Here is a 21,012-nt window from a genome sequence, read left to right as displayed (position 1 = left end):
GTCAGGCCTTCTTTATCTCCAAGCCACTTCCACAAACCACCAAACCACTTTGCAGCTGATACAGAGCCAACGTTCTGTGGGGGAGAAGTGAACAGGCTGCTTCTTTCAGCTTTTGTTTTTTAGTCTTGGGAAGGGAAAGGTCATGGATAATTTTCCTTTTTCTCTTCTTGGCATCTGAGATTTTGGCACGATAACCTGCAAAATAATTAACATCTGATGTGAATAGCAAAAAGAAAAAGCGAGAAAGCGCTTTATGACTAATTATGTCTCTAGATAAGATTATTTTCATTTTTTCTCCTTTGATTGTTTGTTCTTCCCATTTTGAGGTGGGAGTTAATTGGGGAGATGGAGGGGACATGGAATAGAGAGTTCTTTACTTATGCCCTTGGCTGGAATACGAAGAGAAGAGTGACAATAAGAAATAGGCCATCAGGAATGTAGACATGAAAACGGAAAGCCCCAATTTGCACAGCTTTGTTGTCATTATAACCCAGGGACGGGGTTTATTTTCTGTCATTTACCTGATGGAGTGCCTGGTACACGGTAAACCCTTTAAGTAGCTGTATAATGAAAGAAGGAAATTAATCTTCCTAGGTAGTAGAAGAAAGAATATGAAGAAGTAGAGATTTGAATGCACTGAAGATGAGAATGTTCAAAACCTGACCCTGGCTGGACTGGTAAAAGAGATTACAGGGTAGGAAGTGGTTAGGGGCCAGGAGGAACCAGAGTGTATGACAGAAAACCAGTGGGATGGTGAACTTGCATCCAGTGATGGTGAACTCTTTGTGGTCAGGGGTTCAAATTTATTGTTTGGACTCAAGCAAATGGACCTGATGGGTTAAAACAGTTTGTAAAATCTCTTCGCTGGACTTCATTGGCCAGTGGTGAGCTCCACTTCAACCAACCAATCCTGAACAGACAAACCAAGGACTAATTGTCCTTGCACAACATGGTGGTTTCTGCCTTTATAATCCCACCATTGCCTTTGCTCTAAGAAAGTCTTCACAGACGCTGTTCTTCTTTGTATATACTTACGTAGGAGTAAATCCCTTTTGTTTTAAACGAACTGTCTTTGAGTTAGTTTGACCATTAGTAACCTCTGTGTAGTGCATCAGCTTTCCCCTGCCTTACCTGGAAGTTAATTTTTCTTAACACCCTTTATTATGTCAGAGTTTATTTTTCTTTTATCAAGTGGAAGAGGAAACAAGCTAGAAACTAAAAGAGCTTGAGAACCAGCACAGAAGTAGTTAGTTTTTCAAGGTCTTTGAGGAAGCTGAGATTTCTGTGGGAGGGCAGTTCTTGGGAATAAGACCGAGGTCTTGATGTCTAGCTCTCTTCAGGCTTTAGGCGCTAGAGGAAGCTCACCCTCTGGCTGCAGGAGGATGGTATTGCCATGTTTTGCCCGAATAGTTTGCCCCTCCCCCTCATTCACTGTCTTTTGTGACCAGGTAGCAAAATTCCGTAGAAGCTGTGGTGAAGGTAGTTTTCTTCACCAGCCATGTTGGATTGAGGCTAAGTGTAAGAACCTGATTAACAGCAGTGAGTAGGAATAAATTGTACAGTGGCAGAAGGCTAAGAAATAGTCCTGTCCTAGGTTTTCTGGGGGTTGACCTTATCATCGTAAGTGAGTAATGTTGGTGGCAGAAGGACCGAGCTCCGGTAAGATATGTCAGTGCAGGAAGCCTGGAAAGACCTTGGCAAGCCTGTAGTTGGGACAGATTGGAGTGTCTGCCTGCTCAGAAGTGTGAGCCATATGGAGCACATCACACCTGTGCCACACAATCTGTACTAGCTGCCCACTGTTTCCAAAACAATGATTTTTCTGGTTTAGGTGAATTATACATTTAATATGTTGATGTCTTGCTATTGGTGGTATAAAAACAATACCGAACATTTGGTCTGGCTTAATTAACCTCTTAGGGATGGGAGTAGCAAGCGCAGTTGGTCTTGCTTTTAAGAGGAGCAAACATATGCCCTTTCACTGATGCCTGGGGGTTTTTGGACATTTCCTCCAGGATGCTGAGAAATCCTTTATGATTTGAGTTTTTACTAATCACTTATCGTGTATTTGGACATCTCATGCTTCTGCTTATCTCTTGCTATTAGAAAGAACTTTGCCCAATGTCTAGCACATAGTAGGCACTTGGGTGGTATTTTTATAATTATTATGTTTCACAGATTGGGTATAATAACTTTGGGATGTTCCATTTCCAGTTCTTGCCATTCTTTCTCTCTGAATTTACATTGACCTGATGGATACAAATTATAAATCAGTTAATATTCTTTGGCATAATGCCAAGAATATTTATTTTAAAATACCCATTTCTCTATTATTTTCTTTTCCCCCCACTCTTGTTTTGTCAACTTTCTTCATGTTGTTTGGTTTGCCTAGGCATAATTTTGTCATTTTGAAGGTATTTTCCTTAAGTTTCTGAGTGTGATATTGGCAGGGGTGGTCTGGTGAGTGGTGAGAGGTAGGAGGGTGCTAGGGGTGGTTCCTAAGGATAATTCAGTATTTCCAAAATGGGGTCTTGGGTAGCTTCTCATCTCCCTCAGTCCAGCAACCTAAAGTCTTGTAAATAACTCTTTGAAAATAATTAATTGGGCAAATCAGACTATCTTCTTCACAAAGAGATTAATTTATGTCCCTCTCATTACTCTTTGATGTATAAATTTCTCCACTCACCTCTTTTGTTGTTGGGGGAACCCAGACCACTGGTAGTGTCAGTCCTTGTTAGAAACATGGGAGGAGGTGGGGATTGATGACAAGGGCGATACTGGCAAGTAAAGAGAAATTTCAGATTATAAAAAATTTTCTCTAACCTGTGCTCACATTTGATTGGATTAGATTATGTTAATACTGACAGTTGGATAATGTAACACAAATTTCTATTTTATGTTTTTTATTAAATTCCCTTGAATTTTAATCTGTGTGTATTTTTGCCTGTCTTTATTTAGGATTAAAGCTGGGTAACTTTTAAAATTTTTTCTGTAAATGCTTCAGTTAAAAGGATGGATTGGTACAGATTAAGGATAAAAATGCTGTTGCTTTTTGGCTCACGCCTGTAATCCTAGCACTCTGGGAGGCCGAGGCGGGTGGATCGCTCAAGGTCAGGAGTTCGAGACCAGCCTGAGCAAGAGCGAGACCCCGTCTCTACTAAAAGTAGAAAGAAATTATCTGCCCAACTAAAAATATATATAGAAAAAATTAGCCGGGCACGGTGGCACATGCCTGTAGTCCCAGCTACTCAGGAGGCTGAGGCAGTAGGATCGCTGAAGCCCAGGAGTTTGAGGTTGCTGTGAGCTAGGCTGACGCCACGGCACTCACTCTAGCCTGGGCAACAAAGCGAGACTCTGTCTCAAAAAAAAAAAAAAAAAATGCTGTTGCTCTTGGCCCATCTTCACAGCTTTGAATTCAGTATCACAGAGGCTGGGAATCACCGCAAGTGAGTATGATTGGGCTCTACTTTAATTTTAATTAATTAATTCCTTGGTGCCTTCTTATTATTTCAGCACACTCTGATACCTGGATGGTGGTACTAGATCCTATGAAGCCTGGTGGACCTTTCGAAGTGATAGCACAGCAGACTTTGGCGAGAATGAATTTCACCCTGAGTGTTCATGATGTCTTATTTGGAGATGTCTGGCTCTGTAGTGGGCAGAGTAACATGCAGATGACTGTTTTACAGGTAATTTTCAAAGCCTCAGAAATAATAAACAATGTTGATGGTGATGAAGAAAAAGGAAGAAGAAGAGGGAGGCAGTGATGAGGAGGAGGGCTGTTTCTATTGATTATTTACCACGTGCCAATATCTGTTCTCAGTGCTTTGAATGTATTAATTAATTTGATTTAACAACCTTAAGAGGTACGTTATTGATTAAGTCAGTAGTTACTGATTGGCACTAATATCTTTTATATACTTTGATTTATTTCCTTTAATAGGTTAGGAAATTAGAAAGATTACTGTTTTCTCTAGCACTTTCTCCAAAACTGGGTTTCTTCTCAAGTTGATTTTTATTTTCTTGCCTTTTTTTTTTATTATTTACCTCTCCATCTTTGAGAAATATTTATATTTGAGATTTAAAAAATCTCTATAACTAGATCATGGTCTCAATTCATTTTTGCTTTTAAAAAATTCATAAAATTTAGTCCTTTTATATGCTTTATGATTTCTTGTTTTGCTTCAATAGCTTTTATTCCTTATAGCTTCTTTTTCACTTTTTTTAATTTTTTAAACCTACTACTAAATAATGCTACTAAAATGATCTTACTCTGGACATATCTACTTCATTTCATCATTAGTTTTCTTATTCAGAATCTAAATTATTGTGTTTAAGTCTTCCTAATTAATACTTTATTTACTGTTACTTTCTGCCTTACTTAAACATGGGGAAGCTTTTTGAATTGAAATGTTTATTAAACTGAACTTTGGCTTGACTCTCTTTTAGCATAAGTGAGTGGGAGCAAAATTGAAGTTTTATCTCTTGATAAAAAGTGTGGTTTATGTATAGAAGTGGAATTGCTGTTAACTCATTAAGGAAAACAGTACTTTTCTTTTTCTTATATATATATTTTTGAGACAGGGTCTCACACACTGCAAGACCCTGGGCTAGAACACAGTGGTGCCATCATAGCTCACTGCAACCTCAAACTCCTGGGCTCAAGCAATCCTCCTGCCTCAGCCTCCCGAGTAGCTGGGACTACAGGAGCGTGCCACCACGCCTGGCTAATTTTTTTCTATTTTTTATAGAGACAGGTCTCACTCTTGCTCACCCTGAAAAACAGTGCTTTCCTTAATGCTTTCATAGCAGTTCCCTGTTTACACAGAAAGGCATGGACCAGATCTGTTTGTATGTGTGTAGTCACTTTCTCAATAGCAGTCTGTGCCAGGGGATCCTATCCCATTTCCTGTCAAGTTAAGTCAGATTTTGATTGTTAGGAGTAAACACATTTTTTCTGCCTAGAATTTACTCTTAAGCATCTTCAGTATTAAGCTAGGGCTGCAAACTCTGAGATACAGGGGAATAGAAAACAGATTATATCTGAAACATCCAAGTGTTAATTTTTAATTTTTTTGTTTTAAATCATGCACTTAGTTTGCAAGAGAGCATTTTAGGTGCTGACAGAACCAAAAGCCAAATTTTCTAGTCTCTTAACAGTCTGTAGAATCTTATTTTTTGATCAAAAAGATGCTCTACATGGCTTCCCTTTTATTCGTTTTGCTTCCTTTCCCAGACTCGAAACACACACCACACACACAGTGTCTGTTTCTTTCTCCTTCTCTCCTTCCATGTGACTTTTCTGAGGAGGTAAGATTTCCACTATAAGCTACCACTCTTCACATTCAAATGAAGGAAATGGCAGATTGTATGCCCATCTTGTTGTTAGGGTAAAGTAGAATTTTAAAATTGAGTGTTATTTATAACACTGAGTGAGATGTTTATAAATGGAGAAAAGTCTAAAATGTTCATCTGTCGCCTCCTAAGTCAGGGTAGGTCTTAAGACTTGGATATTTCTAGTGAGGCCCAGAAAAAGATGGCCAGTGTCAGTGAGGAAACCCATTTTTCAGTATCTTGAGCCTCCTTTACAAGTGCCTACTTTATAAGTAGAGAAATTAAGGCCCCGAAGAGAATGGCTGGTACCATATTACAATCAAAGATTCACAGGAGATGATGGCTGGCTTTTTATAGTTAGTACCTCAACTTTAGAACTGCTGCCATAGTGGAAGGTAAAATAACTTACAGGATCTCCAAATTCTTTTAAGTAAATAAAGTTTTTCTGTGTCCTTGTGCATGTGTGTGTGCACACAGACACGCTCACACACATACGCCCACACACATGCCTTGCCCCCCACCCCGTAGACCCCGTGCCAGGATTCTCTGAGGAAATAGATTCTTGACGTGTCTTCATTAATTCAAGAATGTGGTATAAAGGTTACAAAATGAACATCGGTGAGCAGCTGCTTTGATGGTGAATGGTTTGGTCCCTAGAGAGGCAGCGGTGCTCTCTCTCAGCCTCGGCAGCATTAATGACTTCAAATACCTTGGTATTCATTTACATCCTCATTTAAATACTTGGTAGAAAAATAATTACACTGAGGTGTTTGATGAGATGAAATCTGATCTCAGCAGATGGAGTAAGGCTTCCCCTTTCATCAGCAGGGAAACCAAGTGTCATTTAAATGAAAATCTTCCTGAAATCTCTTTATTCCTAAATTTGCTGCCAATATCCCCGAGGAAATGCTTCCATCAAAAAGGCCTAGTGATACTGGGAAAGGATACCAATTTCAGAAGTAATTGTCATTACATTGTCAGGTACAGCAGGAATTGTCCCCATCCCCATTTTTGTTAACACTTCTGAGGCTTTCAAGTTTTGGCTTGAAATAATACACAAATGTGAATTTGAAAATGGAAGTTTTCCAGCCAGTGTTTTGGATCCAGTTCCATGTGCTGGTAACAATATCAGAGAATGCCAGCCACCCTGACTCTATTGGCCTCGCAGTGCTCTACAGTGTTAGCAATGGGTCTAAAAGACAAGTCGCATGTTCTCCCATACAGCCTCCCCAAGCTGGCATCTCACTGCGACAAGGCACTTGCGTTCCCAGTCAGTGCGGAAGCTGGTGTGGGTGGAGAGAATGAAAGCAATTTCATCCACTGTTTCCATGGAAGCAACATACCATCCTTAGTGCTTAGTGCAGAACTGAATTTCAAGGGAGGTGACTTTTTACAGGTACTTGCTGCTGAAAAATAATTTCGCTGCCAGAATATACTGTGAGTGCATTAGCCTGTTCTTACTCTTCAGTGTTTACATTTAGCTTGCAGGTAAGATCCTGAACGAACACGTGTGGATCACCTATGGAATTTTCCTGAGACCATGTATAATCTCTGGCCTGATAACGGGAAGACCGGTAACCCTGACAGGCTAGAACTGCTGCTACTCAGGGAACATTTCAGGCTGTGGCTCCCATGGTGACCAAAGGAGCCATTTCATTTGCATCTGGCGATCTTACTGGCCTGCAGCAGACTCAGTAGCATGTCAGAAAGCGATTCCAGGGACAGCATATTCAGTGAAATGCTCTGTGGGGGCACCCTGGCTGCTCCATCGTTTCTCTTACACTGTGGCCGGAGGGCCAGCTGTACTCTCTGCGGTGGGTGGGAGGGAAAGTGAGCCAGCTGCGCACTCTGTGGCTCCCAGCCAATGGAAGGTATCAGGCCTCCTGTGCCTCTTGCTGTGGCAGCCGACTCAGCTGGAGCGCTTGCTCCCTGAGGCGAAAGGTAACTGGGCTTCCTGATGCTCCTCTTAGCCCTTTGTTTTGGGAGAAGCTGGACTGGTCCAGGGGGATAGAGAGGACTCAAGAAAAAAACACTCCCACAAATAAAGCAAAATAAGATATTTCTGATACATTCTTTTTAAAATAAAAGAAACATATAACTAAAAATATCAGGATTAAAGGAAATAGCACATGTGCATAAGCTCACGGAGGGATGCTGCTTATTAGGACTAACAAAGAAACTACTCAGTATAGCACACATATCCTTATGCAGGAAAACCCTAAGCCGCTCCTGTCATACTCTTGGCAACTGATGAGGTTCCGCAAAGCGATTTGGGAAAACGTGATTTGTCTTTGGTTACCCTGAATCCCACCTTTCAAATCATGACTCCCATGATTTTTTTGGTGGCTTACCAGAACCAAGATGAGAATACAGTTGGCCTTCTGTATCCATGAGTTCAACATCTACAGAGTCAACCACCCATGAGTCAAAAATATTTGGAAAAAAATACAATAAAAAAACCAGTACAACAATTAAAAAATACAAATAAAAAAATAAAGTATAGGTTTAGTATCCCTTATCTGAAATGCTTGGGACCAGAGGTGTTCTGGATGCTGGATTTTTTTGAACTTTGGAATCTTTGCACAAACATGATGAAATATCTTGGGGATGGGACTCAAGTCTAAACACTATATACTTATACTCATAGCCTGAAGGTAATTTTATACAATCTTTTTATTGATAATAATTTTGTTCATGAAACAAAGTTTGTGTTGAGTAATTATGTGTGTAATTTTCTGCATTTGATGTCTTGTCTGCATGCAAAAAGTTTTGGATTTTGGAGCATTTTGGATTTCAGATTTTAGGATAAGGGATGCTCAATCTGTATAACAACTATTCGCATAGTATTTACATTGTGTTAGGTATTATAAATAATCTAGAGATGATTTGAAGTGTATAGGAGGATATTTGTAGGTTATACGTAAATACACCAGTTTATATATAAGGGACTTTTGAGCATCCTCAGGTTTTGGTATCCTAGGGGAAGTGGGGTCCTGCAACCACTCCCTTGCAGATATGGAAGGATGACTATAAGTATTTTGAGGCTCATTTTAGTATGTTTCGCTAGTTCAATCATTTCTCAGGTGTATTTTTTTTTATCACACTTCTCTTATGTGGTATGGATTAGACAAATTGCCTCCCCATGACCTTTTTGGGTTCCCATAGGATCCTAAGCACCATTTTTTAAGGAAGTTAATTGCCATGGTTTTGTGTTATTAGATACTTTTTCAGAGTAGAACTATTTTAGTTTTGAGATATCACAGTGTTCTGATAGTCAATTCTGTAGCCTAAACTACTCTACAGCTCCTCTTGTCTAACGTAGACCTGCTCCTTAAGGTCACAGGTTTCATTATATTCCTACCCTCTTTGGGAACATGTTTCATCATGGTCCGTCCCTATTAGTCAGAGTGGATCAAAGTGATTCAGTCCATCCCATCAGTTTCGGTTATTTATTTGATCTCAGTATATTGAAGGCCCAGAAGGAGCTCAAAGGATTGGTAGTGTTTACTAAGAGGCATCAGGCTAGTTCACCACTCATGAGGTTAAATGACATTTCAATTTCTCTTTTAGATATTTAATGCTACAAAGGAGTTGTCTAACACTGCTGCCTACCAGTCTGTTCGCATCCTCTCCGTCTCTCTCGTTCAGGCAGAGCAGGAGCTGGAGGACCTTGTTGCGGTTGACTTACAGTGGTCTAAGCCCACCTCAGGTACTTGATTGCTTAAACATGTGCCATCTCTTACCTAATGGGTTAATGCCCTAAGAAGAATTTGTAAGCCTGAATTTGGTTCTCACCTGTCTATTTATTATTACTCAACTCCTTTTTTTATCCACTTCTTATTGACTCTCCATCCCATTCCTGATGGTGACTGTTTCATGTTTCTTCCGAGGACTCTACCAATGACTCTTCTCCCCTGCTATGAGGAAATGACCCCTCCTTTCCAACTTCAGTGAAAATATTGGGGTCCTGCAGCATGAGTTCTTCCAGTATCTCTCTCCAGTGCCTTAACTCTATATTCTTTTCTTCTCATTCTTCCTTTGTTTTTATGTCTGAGGACAACAGACTGGTCCCCTTTCAGGGCTAACTCTGATGTGGGCTCTTACTTCCTCTAGAGCCCAGAGCCTTCTTTTATCCCTTAGCCCCTGTTCTTTCCCTTTCTCCATTCAGCATGGAATCTTTATTTCCAGTCTGCTCTGTGTCGGGCCCTGTGCTAAGCCCTAGGGAGACAGCAGTGACCAGACACAGTCCCTGCTCTCAGTACTTAGCCTTTCCTTTATTCTAACAAACAAAACCCAGCTAAACATGACAAACACCCTCTCCCGATACCCATCTCTCTCCTTTGCTTTGCTCAGCCTTTTTAGAACCTATTTTGTTTTCCTTCTTTTCCCTGCCTTTCCATGTGTTCACTCTTTAACCCTTTGTAATCTGGCTTTTTTTTCCTACTTTGATAATTTGTTCACCTCAAGGTTACTATCGTTCTTCTAATTATAAGCCTGGAGACCTTTGTAGCATTCGACACTATAGATCACCCCCTTAGAAATTTCATGTTCCTCCTCACTTGCATGGTGCTGCTTTTTCCTGGTCCTCTGTCTTTTCCTTCCCTGTTTCTTTGGTCTTCAGTCCCTTCGGATGTGGTCCTTGTGTTCTCTCTAGGCCCTTTTCTTTTTTGTCTGTACGTGCTTTACCCTGGTGACCTCAGTTGCTCCTACATTTTCTAGCGTTAATTCACTCAACAAATATCTGAGTGCCTACTATATGCTAGGCACTGTTCAAAGTGCTGGGGGTACAGTAGCAAATAAAACAGGCAAGACCACCTGACCTCATGGAGATTACATTCCAGTGTGCGGGAATACAGAAAATGAATAATAAAATTAGTAAATTATAATGAAGTTATCTGATGCTATGCAGTGTCACACTATCTGAACTCCTCCTATGTGAGCTCAGGAAGTAAATGGATTCAGGTAATTTTGGATGAATCCTTTGCTTTATGAACTCTTATTACATGTTATCCAAAATTCAGGAATCAATCAGATTTGGATAATGTATTATGCCTTGCTATCTGAACTCTTTTTTACTCTCCAAACTCAGAGACTGAATAAATTTGGATATCATGGGATAGTTTAGATAGTGATATGTGCTAATGATACAAAAATATATCAGTAAAATACATTATGGAAGGAAGGCAACAGGGAGTGTTGGGGCTGGGATGGGGTAGTGGTTTGTAATTTAGAGTGGCTGGGGAAGTCATAAATGAGAAGGGCAGCTTTTCCGTAGTAACTGTAGAGGTGAGCCAATGCAGATATCTGAGGAAGAGCAGAGAAGGTCAAGTCTCTCCCACATTTAGACTCCTTCCTGCCTCTTATATTGTAGTGTGTCTCCAACTGTAGCTGGAAAAGGTTCTGATTTTAAGGACTCATTGAATTAGATTGGACTCACCTGGATAATCCAGGACACCTTCCCCATCTCAGGGTCCTTAACCCTAATCATATCTACAACGTCCATTTAGCCATGCGAGGTAACATATTCATAGGCTCTGGAGATCAGGGTGCAGATATCTTCGGGGTCTGCTATGCTACCTACCACACAGTCTCATTCTCAAGCATTTCCAAGTGGCTTTCCATTTTATTGACTTCAAGAAGTGGCTCCATCGTTCCCTTCAGTCTTATCTTCTACTATTCTCCTTCTGTAATCTCTGCTCCAGCTAAATACTTGCAGAATATTTTCTATTCTATGTGCCTGTTTGCATATTTTTCTTCTGCCTAGAATGCCAGCTATGCTTATTAAATTCCTGTTGATCCTTCAAGGCTTCCCCAGCTCTCTTCTTTCCTGCTATTTACCTCTCCCCTCTACCTACCTACCAATGAAACCACCCTTATACCAGCTACCCACAGCTACTCACCACCAGTCAGCAAACACTGACTCTCTATAATACCATGTCATAGACTTTGGAGGTACAGAAGCGAATAAGGGGCAGTCCCTGCCTTCAGGTAGCCAGTAGGGTAGTGGGGTAAGGGAAACACTAAGCAGACTGTTACAGGAGAGCACAGTGGGCGAGCTCTGCACAGGGCACTGTGAAAGCTCAGGGGAGGAGGTCAGTTTTTATTAGGCTTTTAATGATCTACCTCTCATTAATGATATTCTTAATACTTGTTTATATCTCTTGAGACACGTACCAAATTTTGCTGTATATTTTATTCAGTTAAATTCTTATCTTACTTTGTAAACTGTAGGACCTGTGAGGAGAGGTTCCTGTTTCACTATATCTGTTTCATTACTCTATCCCAGCCATCTCGTTCCTGCCACATAGTAGGTGCCCAATCAATTTGAACTCATTTGAAATTGATTCGAATTCCCACTGTTGCACTGCCTGCTTCTGGAGTGCCAGCGCTGTGCTGAGTTTGGATCTTTCGCAGTGTTGAGCCCAGTGACTTAGACAGAGTAGATTTTTAGTAAATGTTGGATTGCATTGATGGCACCAGTTGTGTGTGTGTGTTCCCTTCTTCATCAGCTTTCCTCGAACATGGGAATCGCTCACCCTGGCCTGTGTTGGTTACTGGGCAGTGTGGACAAATGAGTTAGACTATGCTGAAAATTTAAACACTAGTTTTGGTTTCTGTTGCTTTCCCTTTTGGCCGAACTTCCCATCCTGTCTCTGTGTTTTCATTACCATAGCTGTAAAATTGAGTATAAAACCACCCAGAAAAAAAGCACATATTTCTTCTCAACGTGCTCCCCGCTTGCCCCTTGCCTTCCACAGAGCTAGGTAGGGATGAGTGGTAAGAGGAGAGGCAGAGGAGAGGGTGGTACAGGGGCCCCATGGCCTTTCTGCCTCTTACCTTCCGAGGGGAGCGTTAACATTCCTAGATTCTGAGGAACCTGTACGTGATGGGACGCATGAGGAAGCCTACTCTCTGACTCCCTGATTATGTAAGTGAATTATTTATACTTGGCTCGAGAGCAAAATAGTTACCACTGCCTCTGTCTTAGGCAGAGAACATTATTTCTTCATTATGAGAGCAAGCATTTTGAGCCAATAAAAAAAAAATGAAGACATTAAGGTTATAGTTTCCCCTTTGGAAAAGATTCTCCTTAGGGAAGGTCTGAAAGAGATAATAGCATCAGGACCAAGCATGTTAGTCTCCATGCTGTGTCTCCTCAGTGCCTCTCAGTCTTCTCCTATGTTTGAAGTCTTAGAAAGGAACAGAAGGGATGACCATGCTCACCCTTCTCACTTAGACACATCTAGTAGCTGTAGTTTGTATCCGTCTACTTTTTCCTGACTCTTTAACTATTTCTCTGAACAGAAAACTTAGGCCATGGATATTTCCAGTACATGTCGGCAGTGTGCTGGCTCTTTGGGCGTTACCTGTATGACACTCTGCAGTATCCCATTGGGCTGATCTCCTCCAGCTGGGGCGGGACACCCATTGAAGCCTGGTCATCTGGAAGGTCACTGAAGGCCTGTGGAGTCCATAACCAAGGGTAAGAAAGCATTCTCCAGGCCAAGAGACAGCCTACTAGAGAATTACCTAGGAGGGAGAATTATCATCTCCTTTGGGGAGTTAAGTATATGTTGACTGTCCAAATATGTATTGAATGTATGTAATGTATTCATGCACAGGTAAGATACTATTTTCCCTGTCATCACCACCACAATCATCTGAGAATATGTCAAAAAAAATGATGATGCTTTTCCCTAATAATAGTAATAGCTAATACTTACTGAAAGCTTTTTATATACTAGATATTGTTCTAAGCATGTTATATAGATTAATTCATATAATACGATAGTCCCTTGAAGTATAGATACTATTAACATACCATGTATAAAGACACTAAGTCTCAGAGACATGTAGTAACTGGTGCATGGACACAGCTAGCAGATGGCAAAGCCTGGCTGCAATGTCTGTGCTCCTAAACACTGTGCTATATTGCACAGGAGACTAAATAGTCTAGCAGGAAGAACAAATGTATAAACATGTACTTAAAGAAATATACTAGTGTACTGACTGTAAAAGCCCACTTCAGAAAAGTTGGATCAGGAAGAATACTTGGGGAGAGAAAGAGCTATTTAAGAAAAATCCCAATACTAATATCAAGATAGAGATGAGCAATATGTGACCTGCTTTCACAGACATTGTCTGATTCACTCTGGGAAGACCCCTAGGGGGAGGATGGACTTGGGCTCTTAGTGCGGTTTGGGTAAAGGTTTGCCTGCGGGGGAGTGAAGACACTCCACTTTGGAACAGGAAGAAGGGCCTGTGGTAGAGCAGGGGCGAGGTCAGGCCCAGCACGTGGTCAGGGAGGGGGATCTAAAGCCAGGCCTCCCAGGTCCCTGGGGGGTAGAAAGGCTAATACCAAGGGTGTGGGGAAGTGGCCATTCTCACACACAGCAGCTGCGAGGATACATTCGTGAAAGTATTCTACAGAGAAATTTGAAGACATTTTCAAAGCCTTGAAACAATGTTCCTTTTGACCCAGCAACTTCATTTCTGGGAATTTATGTGAAGGAAATAATTAAACATATATGCAATGATTTAGTTATAAGGAAGACAATCATGGCATTGCTTATAAAAGCAAAAAGTTTAAAATCACCTAGATGACCATTGATTACTAGGTTAAATAAATTTATTGCCTGTGTGAGAGACTCATAATAAAACACTCCTCCCCTCTGGCTGTAAGGACTTCATCCAGAAACTGGGATGGCCCCCTCTGAACTCACAGAGAGCTGACTGAGACACATAACTTGGGGAGAATGTGGAGGTGAAATTGAGAGACTATTCACATGTTTTCAGGTGAAACAGTTTTTCAGTTCAACTTAATTCTGTGTTGCTTTCGTCAGAAGTTTGCTCCAAGTGAAAGTGGATGGAAGTCCAACTTAGGGATCGTCATGTGATCAATCACTAGCTCTCTGGTGACACTTGTGCATCCTATTGATTTCAGGTCCATTCCATATGATTCTGTGACTGGTCCCAGTGAGCACTCTGTTCTCTGGAACGCCATGATCCACCCGCTGCATAGTATGACTCTGAAAGGGGTGGTGTGGTACCAGGGTGAGTGTTCAGTTTGCTAATTCTCCGTGGCATCAGTTAGCTTTTGTTGTATAACAAACCACCCTCGAACTTAGTGGCTTGAAACAACAATAATTATATAATTTTATTTAGCTCACAACTCTTTGGGTTAGCAGGGTCGTTTCTCTGTCTGGGCTGCTTTAACTAATTTCTCCTGGTGTCTCCTGTGTGTCTTTGGCCACCTGGCAGGTTGTCTGGTGGCTGGATGATCTAAGATGGCCTCGCCCTTGTATCTATCTACTGGGGGCTGTCTGTTGGGCCATGGTTGTCAGGTGGCCTCTCATCCTTCAGGAAGCTAGTTCAGAATCATTGTTTTATTTACATAGTAGTCTCAGGGTTCCAGGTGCATCACGAGACAGCAAAGTTGCTGATGCCCCATTGGCCAGAGGAAGTGACAAGGCCAGTCCCGAGAGACTGCGGGAAGGCCACTAACTCAGAGCATGGACAGAGGGAGGGGAGTAATGTGTGGCTATTTTTGTGGTCTACCCCAAACTCCTCTTACAATTTTGACTGTTTTTAGGGGAGGCCAACACAAATTATAACACAGACCTGTACAATTGCACGTTCCCTGCGCTCATTGAAGACTGGCGCCAGACCTTCCACCGCGGCTCCCAGGGGCAAACGGAACGCTTCTTCCCATTTGGATTTGTGCAGGTGCGATTTGGGTGAGGGCTTTCCTGGCCATGCCAGTGCCTGTTCCTGTGTTGAGGGAAGAGGGTTCATGGGAATTGGTGTGGGATGTGCTCTTTAGAGCTTTTTCCTGGAATTCATATTCCTTCTTTTGCCCTCATTGTATGCTGGTCAAGAACTGAATGTAAAGCTGAATTCAACTCAGTTCATTGATGAGACAATTAGCTCTTTTAACAAAATTAAGTAATATTTCTTTTTATTAAAAAAGCATTATAGATTCATTGAAGAAATATTAAAAAAGTAAGCAAAGAAAGCTAAAAACATTGATAATTCTACAGTCTAGAAATAAGCACCTGCTCATGTATTTTTGAAACAGGATCTGTACCGTATCTTGCTTCTTTCTCTTAAAGTCATATCGTGAACATTTTTTTCATGTCAATAAATATTAATCTTCAACATAGTTTGTAATGATTACAGAATACTCTGACATATGGTTGCATTATGATTTATTTAACTAGTTTTTCAGTAGATAGGCACTTAGGTTGTTTTAAACATTTTGCTTTTATAAGCATTGGCATGTTTATTTTCCTTATTGCTAAATCATTGCACACATACTTAATTATTTCCATAAGATAATTTCCCAGAAATGAAATTGCTAGGTCAAAAGGCACACCTTTATAAGGCTTTGAACATGTCCTAAAATTTCTCTGTAGAAATTTATGAATTTGTATAAATTTTTGTGCTTAGCAACTTTCCATGAGAAAGTCCACTTCCCCTCAGCTTCCCTAATTAGTGTTATTCCTCCCATCCCCTAGGATGCACCATGCTTTCTCACTCCCAGGCCATTGCACATATTCCTTGCCTGGAACCAACTTTCTCATACTTTCCTAGCTAACTTATAATCATCCTTTAGATATCAGCCTGGATAATAGGAAACCTTCTGTGACTATCCAAAGTCTGGGTTAATGCCCCCTTTCTGGATAAGAAAGCAGCCAGATGATGTGCTTTCTTAATACCCTCTACTTCCCCTTTTTACTTGCCTGTAGGTTGCACATGTGACCATATTTTCCTGGATCACACTTACATCCCTAGTACCTAGTTGGTCAGCATTTATTAAATAATGGCTTAACACATGAATGACCAAGTATGTCAAGAGAAACCAGACTCATAATTAGAGATAACTAGTCAGAAAGATTCTGATAACTAGTCAGATTGTGCTTTCAGCCTTGCATAAAAAGAATAAACGTATTTGGCCAAGGTCATAATTGCCTTGCCTCCACCTGTTCATATGACCAAGACTTAGTCTTTTTAGCAGAAAGGTAGTTCTGGCTTTTCTAGAACATAGGAAATTAAATAAGTAAGGTGTTATAAAAGCAAGGGCCAACCCGCAACATCATAATAGAGTAGGCTCTGCTGTTGGAACGGGACACCCATAGTTCCAGACATCTGCCTCCACATCTCCCACGGATCCGTCTTCTCGCCATCCTCCTGTCTCCTCTACCTCATCCTGTTTCATTGCACACTTTTTTTGAGTAAAGATTTCTATAGACCTTCTTTCCACTTAAAATGCCTTTATGATCATTTTTTTTCCTTTTTTCTTACATTTGTTTTGACTTTGAAACAAGATTATTCTGCTCATTATTTTCAAAATAGCAGCTCCTGTCACCAGTTCTGTATAACTGTTGGTGAAAACTACACATGGACTCTGGAGGAATTTTTTTCTTAGTCTGTGTACATGTTGATTTTAACATGACTTCAGCCAGTTCAAACAAAATATGTGTTGAATGCTTAATATTATATATGCTGTGAACCTTGTGAGATACTAGAAATACAGCATGAATGAGAGAGACCTGCTCCTTGCACTTATACAGTTTACTAGAAGACCCTTAACCTCCAGGCTTTAACTCTACCATTGCCGACAAAGATATGTTGGTTACTTGTGGAAAACTGGAAATATAAATATATAACTTCAAAGGGAAATATCAAATATAACAACATAATGGTTCAGATCATGGGTCTGTAGCTAGACTGCTTGGGTTCAAATTCCAGCTCTGATAATTCTTAAGCTACATGATTTTGAACAAGCTAGTGAACCTCTTTGTTATTTTAAGTATTGAATGAGTTAATCCATGTAAAGCCTGGCACATGCTGGATAACGTTAGTGTTTTTTATTATTAATGAGAGAAGTAGGCCGGGCGCCGGTGGCTCACGCCTGTAATCCTAGCCCTCTGGGAGGCCGAGTCGGGTGGATCGCTGGAGGTCAGGAGTTCGAGACCAGCCTCAGTGAGACCCCGTCTCTACTAAAAATAGAAAGAAATTATATGGACAACTAAAAATATATATAGAAAAAATTAGCCGGGCATGGTGGCACATGCCTGTAGTCCCAGCTACTCGGGAGGCTGAGGCAGTAGGATCGCTTAAGCCCAGGAGTTTGAGGTTGCTGTGAGCTGGGCTGACGCCACGGCACTCACTCTAGCCCGGGCAACAGAGTGAGACTCTGTCTCAAAACAAAAAAAAAAAACAAAAAGCAATGAGAGAAGTCAGAAAATCTGGAGGGACAGTTGGTCTGTAAGGAATGGTGAATTGGCTTTATAGAAGTGTTGAGTTTGAAATGATGGTTGCAATAACTAGAGTGCAGTTAGAGCTGTAGGACTTGAACTCCGAGGAGAGACCAGGGCTAGACATGTGTACCAGAGAGTTATAGTAGAGAGGTGACCTGAAGCCTGGGAAAGAAAGAGCAGGAGGCTAGGGACTGGAGCCCCTAGGAGTATGTTTTTTAAAAAGAGTTTGGAAGAACAGTGGAACAGACCATGAACTGCAGTATGTTATTTGTAAAATTCTCTGAATGTGGCCAGTTTTATATTCTTCAGCTGGTCTGTGCCTGTATTAGCCTCAGTATTTCTATTAATCGCTGTGGGAGACTGAATAGTGCCTCACTACATCTCAGATTAGGAAAAACACAGAAATTTCATTTGGGTGTGCTGGTGCCCCCATGTGGCCAGTGTGTGGAAGTGCAGTCAATGAAATAGAGTGGAGGATTTGCTGTGGGAATTCTCAGCAAACTCCTGTTTGTGAGTAAACGCCCTTGGCTTCAGGGGCTGTCATTAGCATTTCTCCCTGTTGAGCCTCAGGTTAGTACTTACCATAGACTCTTTCCAGTGGCTTTGTTGCTGTGATCTGCATCATGACACTGGCTGGTGCATGCGGTTCCACTTTCAGTCTTTTGCCAGTTGTGTGGAAGAAGTAGAGTGACTCACTGGATTTTTTTATTCCTATTTTCTGGTTTTCATGAGATTCCATTGTGAAGCTTCAGCAGCACATTTTATTAACTATCATTTCCTATGTTAAAGCTAATTTGCATAAGAGAATTTTAATAAGAAAGTTGGAAATGTTCCCTTAGTTCCATATCACATCCAAGGTTCCTTTCTGCTTCTATTGCAACCTTTCCCCATGTTTTCCTGATGGTTTTCTAGTTCTGGAGCAACTCAGGAAGCAGAAAACATGCTCCATTCAAAGCTTTATTTGGCCACATTGTAGGGATGATGTTAGGTATTTTCTGGGCTGTGTGAGTAATAAGACTAGGTTGAAAAGTCTGTTTATAACGCAGTCCTCTGATGAGGTCAGATATTTTGAAATTGAGTCAAAAGACAATGCAGTTGCTGGCCTGGACTGTTTCCTGGTTTGCGGTTTGACTTACAGTTAGGTCATGGTTTGTAAAAGATAATAGGTTGATGCCTCTCACTGGCTGGAACTAGGGCTAAGAATAATATGCTATGTAAATCAAGGGACAGGGTGATGCAAACATCAGAAAAGTAAGGAAGATATAGTGGGAATGCATGCATCATAGTAATAGTGAAGAATTTTTCTGGGAGCCTCTGTCCTTTCTAGTGTAGGAGTATATCAACTGTCAGTTTAGATGAAAACAAATCCTGTTAACTCGCTCTGCATTCAGAACCTGACCGTTTCTCGCTACTGCTACTGCTTCTGCGCTAGTCTAAGCCACCATCATCTCTCCCTTGAACTCTTGCCTCCTAACTGGTCTTCGTCCTGTGCCTGCCTTTTCTCCTTTAGGATATTCTCAACACACCAAAGTGATCAGAAGGCTCCAGTACTCCCCACGTATGACTGGGGTCAGTAAGGCCATAAGTGATCTGTCCCCTGCTCCTATTTTCCCCTTACCCTGATCTCCTAATTCTCTCTGCTCTGCTTACTCCACTTTAGCCACACTGGCTGCCTTACTTTACTTTAAGCACACTGCTGCCCTAGGGCCTGCCATTTTCTTTTCCATTCTGCCTGGAAAGTTCTTTCCTTACTGTATTAGTTTTCTGTTGCTGCACAACAAATTACTACATATTTAGCAGCTTAAAACAATGGGCTGGGGGCGGGGGCTCACGCCTGTAATCCTAGCACTCTGGGAGGCCGAGGCGGGTGGATCGCTCAAGGTCAGGAGTTTGAGACCAGCCTGAGCAAGAGCAAGACCCCGTCTCTACTAAAAATAGAAAGAAATTATCTGGCCAACTAAAAAAAAATATATATATATATAAAAAATTAGCTGGGCATGGTGGTGCATGCCCATAGTCCCAGCTACTCGGGAGGCTGAGGCAGGAGGATCGCTTAAGCCCAGGAGTTTGAGGTTGCTGTGAGCTAGGCTGATGCCACAGCACTCACTCTAGCCCGGGCAACAGAGCAAGACTCTGTCTCAAAAAAAAAAAAAAAAAAAACAAAACCAATAGAATGCACGTTTATTATCTCACAGTTTCTATGGGCGAGGAGTCTGAGCATGCATGGCTTAGCTGGGTCCTCTGCTCAGGGCAGCAATGGAGGTGTCAGACAGAGCTGGGGTCTCATCTGAGGCTTGGGGTTCTCTTCCAAACTCAGGTGGTTGTTGGCAGAATTTACTTCCTCAAAGCTATAGAACTCATGGCAGCTTACTTCTTGAGGGCCAGCAGGAGAGAGTCTGTGGCTTCTGGACCCTCTTTGAAAGGATTCCCCTGACTAGGTCAGGCTCACCATGATATTCTCCCTTTTGGTGATCTGGAAGTCAGTTGACTAGGGACCTCACTTACCTCTGCAAAATCCCTCCACCTTTGCCATGTGACAGAACATAATTATGGGAGTGCTATCCCATTACTTTTGGCATAGCCTGTTGGTTAGAAGCAAGTTACAGGTCCCTCACAAAGGGGAGAGTATTATGTAAGGGCATGGGTCACTGCAGGTCATCTTAGAATTCTGCCTAACACATGCAGGTATCCTGATAGCTTTCTCTCTGCCCTCCTTCTTGTCTTTGTTCAACTTTTACATGCTTCTCCTTCCCTGCTACATTTTTCTCCAATGCACTTATCACTTCCTCATAGAATATGTAGTTTACTTATTTTTCTGTTTATTGGTTATCTCTTCCCACTAGAATGTAAGCATGGGAAGGGGTTCTTGTGTTTTGTTCACTGCTCTATTGCCTGGGCCAGTATTAGTACCTGAACTGAGTAGATGCTCAATAAATATTTGTTAAAAGAATGAATCAATACATGAGCTGACTGATATTACATGAGCTGTTATTCGTTCACAGGCCTTTTCTGGAGCAATATTACTTCCCAAATATTCTGGCACTGCTTGGCTGCCCTAGATTCCAAGCAGATAGTTCAGATGTTGATGGAGTGATGGAGTTTGTCCTTTCTCTTGTGCCCCATATCCAGTCGGTTGCCTGATTCTGTCAGTTTGTCTAATTTCTGGCAATCCCATTCCTTCTACTCTCCCTCTAGATTAGGCCTCTGTGTCTAGACTATTGTAATAGCTGCTTAAATAATCAGTCTCTCTGCTGTTAAGTTTTTTTTTTTTTAACGGAGCCATTTGTACAATCACTAGATTAATCTATTGAGATGGTCCTTTTATCATGTCAATAATTTCAGTAGCTCTGTAATTATTTGAGATGAAATTCATATAAAATAAAATTAACCATTTCCAAGAGTTCAGTTCAGTGGC

The 21,012-nt window shown here is 41.3% G+C and overlaps 1 protein-coding gene across 1 annotated transcript in view; it reads left to right on the top strand.

Annotated features, from left to right (window-relative positions):
- Window positions 1-21,012, top strand: part of SIAE (sialic acid acetylesterase) — a 34,604-nt gene that overhangs the window by 7,947 nt on the left and 5,645 nt on the right. Inside the window, exons 3-7 of the mRNA XM_045555705.1 lie at window positions 3,514-3,689; window positions 8,905-9,043; window positions 12,640-12,817; window positions 14,279-14,388; window positions 14,927-15,060. Coding sequence (XP_045411661.1) covers window positions 3,514-3,689; window positions 8,905-9,043; window positions 12,640-12,817; window positions 14,279-14,388; window positions 14,927-15,060 — 737 coding nt within the window. The remainder of the gene's footprint in view (window positions 1-3,513; window positions 3,690-8,904; window positions 9,044-12,639; window positions 12,818-14,278; window positions 14,389-14,926; window positions 15,061-21,012) is intronic.

Source organism: Lemur catta, chromosome 7, assembly GCF_020740605.2.
Source record: "Lemur catta isolate mLemCat1 chromosome 7, mLemCat1.pri, whole genome shotgun sequence".
Taxonomy (NCBI): Eukaryota; Metazoa; Chordata; class Mammalia; order Primates; family Lemuridae; genus Lemur; species Lemur catta.
The sequence above is the reverse complement of the archived record's forward strand: the minus strand, read 5'-3'. Positions and strand labels throughout refer to the sequence as shown.